This window comes from Monodelphis domestica, chromosome 8 (assembly GCF_027887165.1).
Source record: "Monodelphis domestica isolate mMonDom1 chromosome 8, mMonDom1.pri, whole genome shotgun sequence".
NCBI lineage: Eukaryota > Metazoa > Chordata > Mammalia > Didelphimorphia > Didelphidae > Monodelphis > Monodelphis domestica.
In genome coordinates, this window is record NC_077234.1 from 227980394 (window position 1) to 227997902 (window position 17509).

Here is a 17509-nt window from a genome sequence, read left to right on the forward strand (position 1 = left end):
GCAACTGTGTTGCGTATTTGAAGACTGTGTTCCCCAAGGCAGCTGTCCAGCTGTCAGCAGAACTTGATCATTGAATTGATTGCTGCATTGATGGCTTGCACCATTCAGACACCGTAGTCCTGATCCCTGGGGCCCCATGGCATGGAACACTTGTCAGCTGTCTGGGATTAGGACGCCGCCTGCAGCCACTCCCTGCAACAGCTTGACCAAAATGCAGAAGTGCCTGTGCGTGAATCCAGAGAAGACATTTCAGATCAGGAATTTATTGCGAATAGCAAGCAGAACTCATTATAGCGTGGCTCAAAAGAGTCTGTGTTTAAGGTAAAATAAGGAGGCTTGAAAATAGTCCTTCCTGTAATCACCACCCAGAGAAATAGTCATAAAATGTGGTCGGTGTTCAGAAAGAGGCAGAATAAGGAGGAAAGGTTTAATTTAATTTATGTGTCTAACTTGTTATATGAGAGTATATTCTTTAACCAAACTTTAAGAAAAAAAGTTAATAAATGAAACTTTTTTTAAGAAAGAGATTTCCTTGGGGCAGCACAATAGAGAGCCAGACCTGGAGTCAAGAGGACCTGGGTGAAATCTAGCTTTAGAAAATTCCTGTGGCCCTGGGCAAGACACTTAATTAACCCTAATTACATATATGACGATTTTTAAAAGGCCGTCATCCTATTAGCATCTAAGAGAGCGCTGATAACCACCCTAGAGAGCCAAGGATTAGAGTTAGAAGCCAAATTGTCAAGGATTAAGAAGAAACCTTTCTAGAGGCAGCGAGGCTAGAGTGCCCGACCTGGACGTGGGCGGATCTGGGTTCCCACGTGACCTCAGACCCTTGCTAGTGGTGCCACGCTGGACAAGGCACTTAACCCCTATTGCTAGCTCTTCCCCCTCTTCCCCCTTAGAACCAGCCTTTAGTGTGAATCCTACGACAGAAGGTAGGGGCTTGTTTGTTCTTCAAGAAGAGGCCTTTTTTTCTTCGCTGAAAGGTCAGTTACTGGAACTGAAGCTTGAACACTCTGGCCACATAATGAGAAGACGCCACTGAAAAGACCTTGAGGTTGGGAAAGATGGAAGGCGGGAGGAAGAGGGGATGGCAACGATGAGACAGATAGATCGGTCATGGAGACAGTGAGCACGAGCTGGTGGAGGTGCGGAGTCGTGTTTAGCGTGACAAGAAAGATTACAATAAAAGAGAGCCCGAGAGTGAAGCCTGACCCTGGGGTCACAGAGCCGTGCCACGCGGAGGGAGGGGGAGCTAGGAAGTGGAAGCCACGGTCTAGATGAGTTTCCCTGGCACACAGCCATATGTGGACCGTTCGAGATAGCAACGTCCATGAGGGGTTTTGCCAGGGTGGGCTAGATTGCTTTAGCAAGCCAAGGAAGGTGGCGATAGATGGGAGAGCCTGATAACGATCAGTGAGCACAAGGACGGCCGGTGGGGCTCTCCAGGAAGGGGCGCAGGTGGACAGAGCGGTGTGGGCTAGGGGACGAGGGCGACGTCGCCAGGAGGCAGCTTCAGATTTCTCAGAACAGTATCTCTGCTGAAAACAAGAAGCTCGACAGGCTGGAGGCTTAAAAAGAGAGTTGATGCTTGGGAACAACTGCTGGCGGGGAATACGACCATCGAGAGGCCATTAAGGAATGATGAAAAGATGTTTGTGTCGCCATCGGGGCACAGTCGTAATAAGATGACCAGAAATGTTCGGCCCAGGGGTGAACTTGTGAGCCTTCCTCCAGAGGTGTTCCAGAAGAGGAGGAAAAAGAGATCTCACTCGTCCTCTTAATCTTCAGGAAAAACAGTTCAGACTGTGTCCATCTGAAGAGTTTTATGTCCGAGCAAGATGGGTGATATTTAGTCAGACAAATTCTGCAACAGCTTAAATTGCACAGAGGAAAAGGGCAGAGTGTTGCTCCGAGAAATCTCTTGCTCACAGTAATGTCATTGATTGGAACTGATTTAAAATTATTTATTAACTGGCAAATCTTAAGCTGATGGTTTCTGGTTCACTCTGTATGTCAGGGAGGCAGTGTGTCATGGGGGATAAAATGTCTGATTTGGAAGCAGGCAGATCTCGGTTCATCCCCTGCCTTCAATTTCTTATTAAGTATATGATGCCGGGCAAATCACTTAAGCTCTGGGAACCTCGGGCAACTCTTTTTAAGCCTCTACATTATATAGATAACATTTACATAGCAATTTGAGATTGGCAAAAGTCTTTTGTATATGTTGCAGCAACACTGTTAAGTGGGTGCGATTATTATCCCCATTTTACAGATGAGAACACTGAGACACAGAGATTAAGTGACTTGCTCAGAGACATATAGCTGAATATCTGACTCAGGATTTGAATTGAGGTTTTCCTAACTCCCAAGTCCTACCCTCTATCCACAGAGCTACCTACTATCTAGGGAATGGAGGAGAAGGTTTACCCCAAGGAAAGTACACACATGGGGAGAGAAAGAAAATGAATCGTGTGCATAGAAAAATACATTAAAATCAAATTAATTTTAAAAAAAAGAACAGTGGCATAAACAGAAGATTATCTGGGAAGTTTCCATAAAAGAGGTGGCCTCCAAGTTGAGCCTTGAAGGAAGATAAGGATTCTATCAGGCAAAAATGAGAAGAAGGGAATTAAAAGCATAAAAAATTGAATTAAAGATGAGTATCGATGTTAAAGAATAATTCTAGTGATCTCTTCTGACTGTAAATTAAACATAAATGGGCACACATGTCTCTTAGATGGATTCTTTTCACTCAAAGAATTAACAATATTAAGAGTCTTTAAACTATTTTACATAAACATATAAATATAAATACATGTAAGTAAACAATACGTTTAATACAAATAATATACATATATTAAGAGAAACAAAAAGTACAACTTTTTTTTTACATATATACCCGTTATTCAGACTCTTCAAATTCAAGTGCCTGAAAAGGATAATGCGTGTCTGGCCATTCCTTGTACAATCATTTGGTATAGTTTTCTTGCCCCATTTTGCAGAGCCTGGAACGATTTGCCATTCTCCGTTCTGCAGTTTTATCTTCCCTAGAAAAATTGTCTTGCTCCCTGGCAGATAGTGTTGTAGGAGCTTTAATTTTCCTTTTGGTGGAGAGGGGGAAGGAGGTTTAAATCCTCTAAATATTGCTTTCCTAAAATGCCTGGTGAGTTCTTTTCAATTTAGGAAAATGATACAGAGGTTGCTAAAAGAGACGATGATGGTCGCCTCCTGGAACATCCATCAAGACATCACCAAACAATGGGGATGGCAGCAATAAAGAAAGAAGAGCACTGTTTGGACAGAAGGCATCCCCATAGAAAATGTTGACGTCAGAAACATTGTGATGGCTGATGGGCGGCTCCTAGGGAAGAGCACCCCGGAAAGGGTCTTATCTCTACAGAAAAATGACAACCGGGCAGTCTTACAGCTTCCCAACTAGCCCGTATGAATTACGCTGATTAGATGAGACATTCGTGCAGTCCTCCTAATGGATGGCCGTGGTATCGTCACCGGCAGTCGCACATCAGTGCCCACCGGAATGAAGAATGGGAGTCAGAGGTTTCCATCCAATTAGATGGCGTTGGCAAGTCGGTGTGCTGTTCTACATCAGGCTGTTACCTTTCCAAAAAAATAAGGAATTTAGACTATCTCGTGGCTAATCTCTCTTCCAGTGATGAAACGCTTTCATTCTAAGACTAATGGGAAGAAGAAGAAGAAAAAAGGAAGAACCCAACAAGAACTTACAGAGTTAACACCTGGTTCCTTGAGGGAGGTTCGGAGTATCTATGGTGGGGATAACCCAACAGAAAAGTCATCGAGCAGAAGGAAGTCGGCAGAAACAGACCTGCATACACCCTGACTACAACTACATAAACAAAAATCTAGGGAGGAAGGAAAACGGGGCCAAAGGTGGCTGATCTTTAGCCTGGCCTGTGGGGTACCCAGAACAAAGGCATTTTCTTTGGCTTCTTTGTCATCAGTTTAGATGACTTGGCTTATTTCGGCTTGTTTAAGGATAAATTTGCGATAACATTTTTTATCCCTTGTTCTGTTTAATCATTTGATTTCTTGTTTATAATTTTATATAAAGTTTATAATTTTAGAAAAATGTAAAGGGGAAAAAAATCATCAACCCTCAAAGGATAGGAGACCCTGTCGTTGTTGAGTCTTTTCAGTCATGTCTGACCCTTCATGGCCACATTTAGGGTTTTCTTGGCAAAGAGCCTGGAGTGCTTTGCCATTTCCTTCTCCAGCTCATTTGACAAATGAGGAAACTGAGGCAACAGGGATGAATAATTTGCCCAAGTAGTGTTTTGAAACCAGATTTGAACTCTGTTCTTCCTGCCTCTATACCCAATACTGTCCACTGCAACAAATAGCTTTTCAGGAGATCACTAGTTCACATGCGACGCATCCTTTTTGCTTTCTTGTGACATCACCTGCTTTCTTTACCAGTAACAGAAATAAATCATGGATGCTGCTAAAATCTAAACTGACATCCTGATAACGTCATTATTTCATAGTGAAACCCTGAAGGTATCCATGACTGTATGGCAAGATGTGCTAGATTGGTGTGCAAAGGACAATGGATTTTAAATCAGTGGACCTTGCTTTAAATAATCTCTGGTCTTAAATGAATACCTGGGAAACTTTAGGCAAATGATTTAGCCTGTCTAGACCTCTCCATTGAATCAGCTGTGAAATAAGATTTTAGACTACAAGGAATTCCTAGATGACTAATCCTCAAACTTTTTGATCCCAGGACAGCCCTTTTCATTCTTTTTTTTTTTTAATTAAAACCCTCACCTTCCGTCTTGGAGTCAATACTGTGTAGTGGCTCCAAGGCAGAAGAGTGGTAAGGGCTAGGCAATGGGGGTCAAGTGACTTGCCCAGGGTCACACAGCTGGGAAGTGTCTGAGGCCAGATTTGAACCTAGGGCCTCCTGTTTCTAGGTCTGACTCAATCCACTGAGCCACCCAACTGCCCCCCCTTTTCATTCTTAAAAATGAAAGATTCCAATATGGAAATAGGTTTTGAGTAATAAGACATGTATAAACCAATGGTATTGCTTGTCACCTCTGGGAGGCAGAGGGAAGAGGGGAGGGAGAGAACATGAATCATGTAACCATGGGAAAATATTCATAAAGATAATAATAATAAATGATAATTATTACATTTGTTATTATATATAACATATAGCCTATATGGTGTACATAATATTACAAAACTAAGTTTTACCTCAAAGACCCCATGAAAAGGTCTCAGAAATTCTTAAGGGTCCCAAGACCACACTTGAACATCTGGGCTAGATTTCAACATTATTTTCACAATATTCCTTTCGGTCATGATATAAACAATGTAAAATAAAGTAGAGTGCAGTTAAAACTATAGGCTGCTGAGAAGACGTAGCTTTCTGCCATAATAATCAGTATCTTCAAAGTCCTAACTTACTCAGAAAGCAGCCCATACATGCTACTCATAATAGGAAGACCGCTTAAAATTATATAAAAAAGTAATACTTGTATAAGACAGATTGAATTGCTTGCCAACTCTTGAAGGGGGAGGAAAGAAGAGAGGGAGACAACATGAATCCTATAACTTTGGAAAACTTATTTTTGGAAATTTTTTATTAAATAAAATAAAGATAAAACATTTTAAAAAATAACACATCAGAATTTTTAATACCTTGAGGAATGCAGAGAGGAAGGGAAGGAGAGAATCTGAATCACAAAATGTCAGAAAAATAATTGTCAAAAAATTGTTTTTATTTCTTTGGGGAACCAACCCAGCAGTGCTATAGCTAGATCAAAAGGCAGACAGTCTTTTAAAGCCCTTTGGGCATAGTTCCAAATTACCTTCCAGAATGGTTGGATCAGTTCACAGCTCCACCAGCAATGCATTAGTGTCCCAATGTTGCCACATCCCCTCCAGCATTCATTACTTTCCTTTGCTGTCATAATAACTAACCTGCTGGGTGTGAGGTAGTACCTCAGAGTTGTTTTGATTTGCACTTCTCTGATTATAAGAAATTTAAAACACTTTTTCATGTGATTATTGATAAGTTTTGATTTCTTTATCTGAAAATTGCCTATTCATGTCCCTTGCCCATTTATATATTGGGGAATGGCTTGATTTTTTGTACAACTGATTTAGCTACTTGTAAATTTGAGTAATTAGACCTTTGTCAGAGGTGTTTGTTATAAAGATTTTTTCCCAATTTGTTGATTCCCTTCTAATTATGGTTGCATTGGTTTTGTTTGTTCAAAACCTTTTTAAATCAATGTTATAAAAATTATTCATTTTACATTTTGTAATATTCTCTATCTCTTGCTTGCTCTTAAATTCTTTCCTTTCCCATAGATCTGACAGGTGTATTATTCTATGTTCACCTAATTTACTTATAGTTTCCTTCTTTATATTTAAGTCATTTAGCCATTCTGAACTGATCTTGATGATTTTCCACTTTTCTCAGTAGTTTTTGTCAAATCGTGGGTTTCTGTTTGGGTTTGACTTCTGAATTCCAACCTTTAGCCATCTGCTTTGAGCTGGCAGTTGGTCCAAGCCTTCCATATTGTCCTTTTTATCTTACCTTTATAATTTATAACTTACCATCAAGACTCACACTCCTTACCGACTTAGTTTTCAGCCCTAGGTTTTCCTCTTCTCCTTTGGCCTCTCATAACCCCAGATCTCTTGCATCTGACCCCATCTCTCCATTCACAAAGCCACTTTCCTAGTTAATCACCTCTCACTCTCATTTCCTCTCTCCTAAACTATTCTAATAGCATCCAAATCAGTTTTTCTGCTTCAGGTCTTTACCCACCTCCAATCCTTCATCCACATACCTGCCAAACTGCATTATCTAAAGCCCCAACCATCATATTTTGCTCAGTTAAAACCAGTAGCTATTCCTAATATTCCTTACTTTTCTTCCCATAATAAACTTCTCTTTCATTTCTTTGCCTTTCTCTAAATGCCTGAAACTCACTCCTTCCTTTTTTCGACCTCAATAATCTGGTCTTCCTTAAAGGTGAACTTTTAAATACTTTCTCTTACATGTAACTTTCTTGGCCCCTCCTCTCTAGATGCAAATATTTTCCCTAAAATTTTTTTTATGTACAACTTATAATCTCCCTGAACTTATTTTTGAAATGTTTTAATAACTGTATTTCACTATAGTTTTTTGTAATGTTGTCTATTTTGTTTTAAGTACAACTTATAATCTAAGTTCCCTGAACTTATTTTTGAAGTGTTTTGTAATGTCTGTTTTGTTTTATGTACAACTTATAACCTACATTCCATGAACTTATTTTAGAAGTATTTTAATAACTATCACTATAGTTTTTTTGTAACATTGTCTGTTTTGTTTAACGTATAACTTACAACCTAAGTTCCGTGAACTTATTTTTGAAATATTTTGATAACTGAAGTTCACTATAGTTTTTTTGGTAATGCTGTCTATTTTGTTTTACGTACTTAAAAAATATTATTCTGAAAAGGAAGTGTCTGTAAGTTTCAGAAGCCTCCCCAAAAGGGCCCATGACAGGAAAGCCCATTATCTACACAATTCACCAGTAAGCTTCTGGTAAATGAAGATACCTACAAGAAGAAATAAGAACGATCACATCAGCTTTATTGAAGCAAGATGCCTCATCTTCAGATCCTAGTGTGAACATGAAGCACATGACTTTTCTGTTCCATTGTAGCCGGAGATGAGATTAGGGCTTGGTTTGATAAGAATGACTCACCGCTCGACAACATCCTGCCTTAGGTTCGCTTTACCCTGGTTTGTCACCATGGCCACAGCCTGGTAAAGTCCTCGGGGCCGATGGCTAAGTGAGCTTGAGGATAACTGGCACGCGAAGACTTCCCTCGGAGTAATGGCCCGAAGGCATCGGAAGCAGGCACTGGCGCTCTTAGAGATGGGTCATCCGCTGCATGCCGTGGCCATTGCCGGTCATCTTGACTTTTATCTGACCCTTGGACTTTGTGAATCTGGAAGAGATTCGTGTCTGCCTTGACTTGCAGTCGAACAACTGTCGGATAAGAATTGCGGATAGTATTCCCATCGTGTAGACAAGGAAACGGAGACTTGGAGAGAGACATGATTTGTGGGGGGTAGGATTCCAGCCCGTGTCTCTGCTGTCCCAAGTCCGGTGCTTGTTCTACAACAGCACTTGAAAGCAAGGCGTACCTCATCAGTATCTTTTCCTCTCCTGGGGACTCTTAATAAGTAATCTTAATAGGAAGATTAATTTAAGAAACAGTGGTTAGGTGTGAAGGATGAAGAGATCCAGAGATAGACAATTTTACTACAGTCTTGATGAAGGCATTTCTCTGAATCTTTATGAACTTGTACTCAATCCTCTAACTTTGCTGGAGTCACAGTTGGCTCTGTCCTCATCACAGCCAGTAACAGAATCCATCAGAACTGGAAACAACCCTTCATTAATCTTCTTAACACCTTTCACCGGGCAGAGTAGAGGTTTTATACCAAGTTAAATGAAACATTCTATCAACAGTCCAAACCATCCAAATCAATTAGGGAAGTTCAAGTCAGGGCAAAGAAGTGAGTAAACTTTGTCTTATCGATTTCCCTCCAAGATTTATGGATGCCTCATTTGATGTCTCACTGTTGTATCACAGCAATTTTGGGACACATCTTTCCCTTTCCTATGTCTCTCCCCACTACCCAGTGAGCCTTTCATCATAACAAAAAATTTAAAAAAAAATAACAATCTAAATGGGGACTGTAGCTGAAAATATATATAACATTCCACACCTGTGATTCCTCACTTCTCCAAGAAAAAGAGAAAGACGTATTTCTTTAAAAAACAAATTTGCTTATTTTCTGTTTTGATATCATCTATATACATGTTTTTACACATATAGGACATCATCACTTATGATAAAAAATAAAAATTTTTAAACATTTCTGTAAAGCTAACCAATAATAGAAAAACAACATTATATTCAGGATTCTATATTCCTGGCAGGTACATTCCTTTATTTTGAGATCTGTCCCTCATATTCCTGGTACTAACTAGCTCATCCCCCATTAGGCAAGGCACTGTGAACTGCCTGCATATGGCATTACCTACTACATGGACCAGATTGTTGAGATCCAAGACTCGAGGCTTCTGAAAAGAGGAAAAAAAGACTGGGATTCCTGATTTTTGTCTTCCTACACATTGTTTCCCATTTTTCTTTATAATTATTTTTTTAAAGTAGAAGAGCTTTGTTACCCTCCCCCTTTTTTTACTTTTCCCCTAAATATTGCCTATGGAAGGAAAGGATTGTCTAATAAAAGCTCTGAAAGCATTTAAATCATTGGAAGTCTTCTAGAAAATCCTCATCTCATAGAGGGGGGGGTGATATTTTATGTGACAGAACCAAGCTTCCCCCCAATTTCCCCACAACAGAGATTAATTTTCTCTAGAAGGCAAAAAAAAAAAGCCTGTCTTTGAGATTTGATTGGCCCCTGCCTCGGGTGATGCCAATTTTCTCTTTTCCTGAGAGCATAAAGAATCCCATCCACATAGTATCAAAATCCCTCCAAGTTGGTGTATGTCCAAAGAGCACACAAGTCATCCGCCCTGCCCTGCTGACCAGATGCATTTCTATAGGGAGATGAACATGGGGGGTCTGGAAGGAGGTGACGAGCCCAAGCGCCACGGTATCCTCTTTGAATGGCCTTGCTATGTACGACAGCTTTTTGTTCCTTGTTTAATAATGTGAGTTCCTCATTTCATCCCAACTTTGAACTTGAACGAACAAGGTCCTGGTGTTAAGCCCATCCCTACTTCCAGCCTAACAGTGTCTAAATGTGGCTGTCTTTTGACTGCATTTTATAAATTACTATTTTAAAACATGTAATTTAAAAAATATATATCTTTCACTACAGATAATCATTCAAAACCAATGGAAATTGATGGTGATGTTGAAATTCCACCCAACAAAGCAACAGTCCTTAGGGGCCATGAATCCGAGGTATTCATTTGTGCCTGGAACCCCGTCAGTGATCTCCTAGCATCTGGGTAAGGCCATGGCTGAAGCCTTCTGGGTGTCTCTTAAACATCAGCCTCCCCTGCAGACGCGGGGGATGCCTGATTGTGTGATAGCTACATAGCCCTGGAGCAAGTCTCTTAGTACAAAGCCATTTCGTTTACAAACTAAAATCCAGACCACCGCCTTTTAGGAAGTCTTTCCTTCTGAAGCGTAATCTCATCTGCTTAGTTCCAGATGGTTTTCAAAGCTGTGGCAACATGGTGGAGATCAGAAAGTTCTCTAGGCTATGTAGAGCACGAAGCTCTATATGTGTTTAAAACAGAAAAAGTTACAAGAAGAAGAAAAAGTTGGCTTTGTATCCAGAAAGAAATAGAAAGAATTCTTTATCTCTAGGACCCAGACTTTGGAATAAGGTCCCTTTTTTTACACTTTCTTCAAAGATCTCTGCACTATTTAAATAGTAATGCCTCTCCTGGTGGACAGGCATGGGTTGTTATACAGCCACCCTTAGGTAGAGGAGTAACTATCTCACTGTACTCTGACGGAAATGTACTTATTAACACTTCTCCCAAATATGAACCCATTCACCTAAAAGGTAGGGAAACTAACCCTAGATCGGTGTGTTCCTTAGAAGGTATGCTCGTACCTTTGCCAATGGTACTTCCATGTTCTTCTCATCTTTGTGCCCCGCTAAAGAGGGGAGCCGTCACCAAAATTAAGTCTCAGGTGGCCTGATAGCAGTTCACCTGGATATAATTTCCTTCAAAAAAATAAACTAACATTTAAAATGAGTGCATAAAAGTTAGGTTTATATATGTCTGAAAGGACACCTAAAGACCCTTTATATGGAAGACAAAGACAGAACCCTCTAAGCCAGACGAGCAAGGTTGAGTTAAATGACCACTCAAAAGTCGCCCTTTACAAGAGCGCCGCTTGGCCGTCTGACAGGGCTCACCGGCGTCCCTTTCCCCAAGGCCAGAAGCTGATGGCGGGATGCATGTTCGTTTTGTAGGTCTGGAGACTCAACTGCAAGGATATGGAACCTCAATGAAAACAGTAACGGTGGTTCTACCCAGCTCGTTTTGAGGCATTGTATACGAGAAGGAGGACACGATGTCCCTAGTAATAAAGATGTCACTTCATTGGACTGGAATGTAAGTACCCTAAAAGACATTTTAGCTGCCCCAAAAGAACAATCTTGCTGACTGTTTATTGTTCGTGTCTTTCCCGATCGATCTGGAAGCCAGCCTCCCTGTGGGAGAGCGCGGCCGGTCGTTTTATATTCAGATGAGGAAACGTAACGTTTCATTAGCAGGCACGTTCACGTATGTATTTATTGACGAGTGGTGCCCGCGGCCTGTGCTGTTCTTCCAAGATTCTCCGCGCTGGCGTATTGATACCCTTTTCCTGCCCTCCCCGCTCTGATGCTTTGAAGCGTTTTCACCAGCCACCATTTCATGACAAATTCTATAGTCATCAAATCTACGAATTATATCCAATATGGCCATTATTGCCTTGGCTTGAGGGAGGCTGAGAGAAACCGCATCTGTTTGAGCTGTCAAGAGTTGTTTTTGTAACATTCTGTACTCCCTAGTTTAAATGAAGTCATTCATGAGAAGCACAGTATATGTCTTAGCTTCAAATTTAGAAGGCTGCAGAGGGGTTTAGTGTCACACAGCGTTTCTGTGTGGCTTATGCTGGGCCCCAGCGTCCGAAGTCATCGAATTTCATCATCTGACCCAATTTCACTTCTTGCTTTGAAGTGTGGACGGATGTGACGTGTTCTCCGTAGCATTTCTTTGAAATCATTTTTGCTTTTGCTTTTTTTTCTCCAGAGTGATGGAACCCTGTTGGCCACAGGTTCATACGATGGTTTTGCAAGAATATGGACAGAAGATGGTAAGTTGGACAGCCACGGCCTCATTAAGGTGGAAGAGCGTGGGGCATCCTCTTTGGATTGGGCCATCGTACTGATGTTGCATAGTCAGCATTTTTCTGTTTTTATGTAACAGGTAACCTGGCAAGCACCTTAGGTCAACATAAAGGTCCCATCTTTGCTTTAAAATGGAACAAAAAGGGGAATTACATTTTGAGTGCTGGTGTTGATAAAGTGAGTATTAGAAAAATGTAACCCTTTGATCAGTGAGTGTCCTGATTTGTGACCCCTTGGCAATACAATGATTTCTTTGAATTCTAAAATTTCCCATTTTACCTGCCCAAAGACATCAAAAGAACTTGGGGTTCATCGATTCTTGTGGGTCTTGATCTCATCAAGTAGAAGAGATTAGATTACTCCTAAGAGGTTGAATAAATGCATTCCATATGATGAATTTTGAACAGCTTCCCAGTTTGAGGTACACAACGCCTGGGAGAAAAGTGAAAATAACTGAATTGAACCCCTCATAACTTTTACCCAGTAGATTATGTCAACAACAAATGCTTTTCCACCAACCATCTAATCTTTTTTTTTCCCTTGTTTAATAAAATGATGGATCTTTTTATGCCAGTTATCTCAAACTCAAATGTTAGAGTTGTTTTGAATTTATATTTCAATCACTGATGCATTTGTGCTTAAGTCTCTATTTCCTTAAAGAGATTTGTTCATTTGATTACATATTTGTTCATTAGAGAGTGAGCCAAAAACAGTGATTTGCAGTGGTTTTCAGGGTTTGAGATACCTAGCAAAAGCCTCCCTTCTCCCTACTGTTACCGTATTCATAGTGTTGTGGAGATGCTGACTACATCATCCACTGATTAGATTTGGGATTACTGTTCTGAACAATGAATATAATTGCCGTATTTGTACAATATCATTGGGTTGATACTGGATATCATTTATAGGAAAGGTACTTTTTCAGTGCACTGTTTTGGTCTATTTGTTCTCAACTTGTGATTCCTCTGGAACAGGAATATTGAGAGGAAACCAAGTGAATATTCATACAAATTGGGACTATTCTCAGAATTGTTTAGCATTTTTACTCTACTTGTGTGGCCAGTGCTCTATTTTTATAATTTTCAACCAGTTGGAAAAGCATTTTGAGTTGCTGATGTCTTTTCACTGTTTTAGCATTCAAGTTTTGAAAAATAAAATATATAACAAAATTGATCCATTTAGGGACACTAAACTATCATCAGATAATATTCACTAAGCTTCCATATATGGATAACCCTACTGGTAAAAGTTATACAAAATGCATTAGAGACATCCCGCCTTGTAGGAGAATGACTACTGAGCCAGAAACACAAACAGGAAAATTAATTTGTATAATTGTGACATGAATATGCTGTATCCTAAATTCTGAGTCTTCAAATAATGACATTTCCCCCCCTTAATTCTCAATACAAGTTAAATTCTTAAAACAAAAGCATACTTCAAAGGTTGATTTTTCTGGATTTATGTCCAGATTACAATTTAATTTTTTAATTAGCTACAAATATTTTACCTAAATTTTTCCTGAACAATATAAATTCACAATAATAAACTTTCTGTTTTGTCTCCATCTCCTTCCTACAGAGGAATAAATTGAGACAGCCAAATCTTCTACTTGATGATTAAATTATTGCCCATTAGTAAAATTATAATTAGATAAAGTCCCCATTGTGCATTACTTTAGGAAATAAATATGCACTACAGTAGATTTATTACACTATAATATAGCAACTTCGTGGAAAATAGCGGTAATTAAATAAATGGTATAATAGTAATAATTTGGAAAAGAACACTATTTAAGCATAATGCAGTTTACAGGGATATCTTGCCAACTTTCCTGGGGTGTTTATTTTATAAAGTTTGACAGCTAAGTCTGTACTCAAAAGTCCTAACAGTATTTTTCAGAATATTTGAAAATTGCAAAAACATTTTCTTTGCCCATCCATGATTTTATTCATTCATTGAATAGCAAATTACAACTATGTAAACCATACAACTCTATTATTATTGAGGTTGAAAAGATTATTTAATAATCTCCCAATCCAATTAAGAACATTATTTCACTGGGGGGAAAATATCCTGTTAATTGGTCCAATTCTGATGCTATATTTGTAGACTATAATTTTTAAAACAGTTTTCCGAATGTTCCCCAGCCACCAGTCAGTAGAAATTTTCCTGAAGTCTTGAAAATAACAGTTTTGTTATACAAGGCTGAGGCCCTAGGAATGCTTGGAAATCAACATTTCAGTTAATTTAACTGCCAGTTCATTCCAGTTGGTCTTTCCTAGCTATCTTAAGGGAATGAAAGGATCTCAGTTGACTTTGTTTCCAAAAACACCTTGAAGCAAGAATTCTGTACCCCCTACCTGTTTTATTCTTTTGGCAGACACAGGAAGTTACTACTTAGTATAGCACACTGCAGCCGCTTTATTGTGATTTGACAATACAGTACAGTCAAAATTTGAAATCAGGAGGAATGTGAAAAATGGCTGCTTCTAGAGTCCTTCAGTTTGGCCAGATGCCAGAAAATTCCTCTCCCCCCCCCCCCCCCCCATTTTATTTTTATCTGTTTGGAAGGACAAGTAGAAATTGTTGAATTTCAGTATTAGCTTTTTTTTTTTTTAATCCCAGGAAATAAGACCAATCTGTCGCTTTCACCTGAGAAGATGATTTAAAACATGCTGTTTCCTTTTAGCAGACTTCTTTGTTTCTCTAAAAGGAACTTTCAAAGGAGCAAAATAACTAACTTCTTCTTTTGTTTCCGGAGCATAGACAACAATAATTTGGGATGCCCATACAGGAGAAGCTAAGCAGCAGTTTCCTTTTCACTCAGGTAATTGTCATTTTCCTAGTACCCAGAAATAGATTTAAGAAATTCACTTTGCACACCGAGGTGGAAAGGGGGGCCAGAACGGAAGTTGTCTCGGGTTAAAAGGTCTGGCGAAGCCGTCCACACCCAAAACACGTCTTGATTTTCCTGGTGTTTGGTCTGCACGCGAGCCCAGGCTTCATGGGACTTCCTTTCGCCTCTTTGGGCCGCATGAAGCCCTGTGGGGACATCTAGGTGTAAGGCTTTAAATTGTCCCAATCCTGGCCTTCATTTGATGCCCAGCCTCCTCTTTTCTTTAAGCCAAGAGGTTAATTGATGCAGCTTCCCCTAGAATTGCTAAGCAAGAGTGTCTTGGAGTGACAGAAGACACCACACCTTCCTCTCCCTCAGGCACGGGCTTCTGGGAGAAGATTTGGTTGAAATTTAAAGGGCCTCCTTAAGAAATTAAGGGGGTGAGTTGCCTAAATAGGAACCTTTTCAGATGTCCCTGTGCTCTGATTGGAGACTCACTGAGAGACTCGCTGCAGAAATGCAGTCATTCCCAGAGCAGGACTCTCTGCGGTTACCAGATCTGGAGCGTTTTCACTAGAGCCTTGTGTGTTTTTGAGGCCATAACTGAACTCACAGCATAGATTTCCGGTTCCTGTTTCTCTGGTCCCACAAGCCAGAGCAAGACTCATCCCTACTCCCAGGGAGGACTTGCTGGAGGCACCAAATTTTTCTGCCCCCAAACCAGATTGTGTTGGGGAAGGAAAGGGCTTAGAGAAGCTCCATCCTGTGGGGGCTACATTTTTGTGAGGTTATTTGGTGAAAGGAGAGAGGCTTTAGGGTTTGGTACCCCGGAACATGTTTAGAATAGGACCAAAATCCCAGTGGAATTGCTTGTCAGCTCCAGGAGTGGGGAAGGAAGAGGACAGGAGAGAACATGAATCATAGAAGCAGAGAAAAATATTTAAAAAGATAAAATTGTATTAGAACAGAACCAGAAGTTTTCTTACCATGATACCTTATTTGTGTCAAATCCAACAGGAGTTGGAAATGAATATTCAGCAATGCACCATTCTTTACTTTATTTCCTCCCTCAGTTTTTCTCTAGTGGAAGCCGTATGTATCTTGTTTCACAACATGATGAATAGGGAAATATATATTATACGGTTACATATGTACAGCCTATATCGTATTAGCTACCTTCTTGGGGAAGGGAAAAAAAGAATGAAACAGATTTTTGGATATTGCTAATGGGGTATTTTGTTTCTCTTAGATAAACATTTATTATTATTTATTGCATGTTTATAAAAATCACTATACTGTTATTTCTATGTTTCACATAGTTACATAAATTTTTTTAAATAGTAACTAAAAAAATGAAAGAAATGAGATCTAAGTGGATAATCCAGATTGAACAGTCCTTGAGGCCATCAGTTCAGATATAGGGAAATGAGGTGGCACAGTGGATAGAGAGCCCAGCTTGGAAATTCAAATCTAATCTAAGACACCTCGTCATTATGTGTGACCCTGGACAAGTCATCTAACCTCATTTGCTTCCATTTCCTCTGCTCAAAAAAATGAGCTGGAGCAGGAAATATCAACCCACTCCAGGATCTTTGCCAAGAAAACCTCAGAAGAGTTTTCTTGTTTTCTCTGTTAGGAATTTGTTCACGTCTAGTCGGACATCAACAGATTCCTAACAGAGAACCTTAAAACCCAAGCACAAGAAATCTGAGCCGAAGAGAAGTTTCTCATTAGGAAAAGAAACAGATTGGAGAAGATCATCTCCAGGGGCCAGAACGGTCTCCAGCGTTGTTCCTTGAGAAGACAGCCCCAGCCAGAGCAGGGTTGAGAAGGGGATAAGCATTTCTTGGGTGCCTACCATGTGCTGGGCACTGTACCAAGAACTTTTTTATAATTATTTTCTCATTTGATCCACCATATTCCCATGGAGGGAACTGAGGCAGACAGAGGTTAGGCAGCTTGTCCAGGGTTACACAGGTAGGAAGTGTCTGAGGTCGGATTTGAACCCAGGATCCTCCCATCTCTGGGCCTAGCTCTCCATCCACTGAACTACCTACCTGTCCCCTCAGCAAGCATTTATTACGTACCTGGCATTTTACTAAGGGTCAGAGATTTTAGGAAAAAACTCTCCAAGTACTTACATTTTAATAATGCAAATGAAGATGAAAAGAGATGTGGAAATTTCATTTAGAGTAAATGGAAAGTAACTTTAGAACAGAATTTTCTCTAGTTAAAGCAGGTGAGTGGGTTAAAGGGATGAACTGCAGAAGGTGACATTTGAGATGAATCCTTTTTAATAACTTACTTTTTCCAATTACATATTTTTAAAAATCAATTTTTTAACATTCATTTAAAATTTTTTTTGAGTTTTTAATTCTTTTTCTCCCTCGTTGAGAAGGCATGCAATTTGTTATAGGTAATCATGTGTGATTATACAAAACATATTTCATGTGAAGGAAAACAGACCCCCCCACAAAAAAAATGGGGGAGGTAAAAAATAGTACACATCAATCTGTATTCACAAGCCACCAGTTCCTGCTCTGGAAGTGGGAAGCGTTTTTCATCACAATTCCTTTACCTTGTGTTGGTGAGCAGCATCCAAAAGGAAGGTCAGGGACTCTGGGAGGCCCAGGTGAGCCATCCGAGTGTGGATGACCTCCAGAATAAGTGCAGGGAGATGAGAGAAGCCGTCCTCTTCATGGCGACTCTAGTCACTGGACCCA

The 17509-nt window shown here is 39.9% G+C and overlaps 1 protein-coding gene across 6 annotated transcripts in view; it reads left to right on the top strand.

The window, feature by feature from the left end:
• TBL1X (transducin beta like 1 X-linked) overlaps positions 1–17509 on the top strand; it is a 364349-nt gene that overhangs the window by 321153 nt on the left and 25687 nt on the right. For all 6 annotated transcript variants that reach the window (XM_056808017.1, XM_056808015.1, XM_056808018.1 and 3 more), the window contains 5 exons: positions 9911–10043; positions 11027–11168; positions 11850–11913; positions 12027–12124; positions 14717–14777. In XM_056808017.1, the coding sequence (XP_056663995.1) occupies positions 9911–10043; positions 11027–11168; positions 11850–11913; positions 12027–12124; positions 14717–14777 (498 nt within the window). The remainder of the gene's footprint in view (positions 1–9910; positions 10044–11026; positions 11169–11849; positions 11914–12026; positions 12125–14716; positions 14778–17509) is intronic.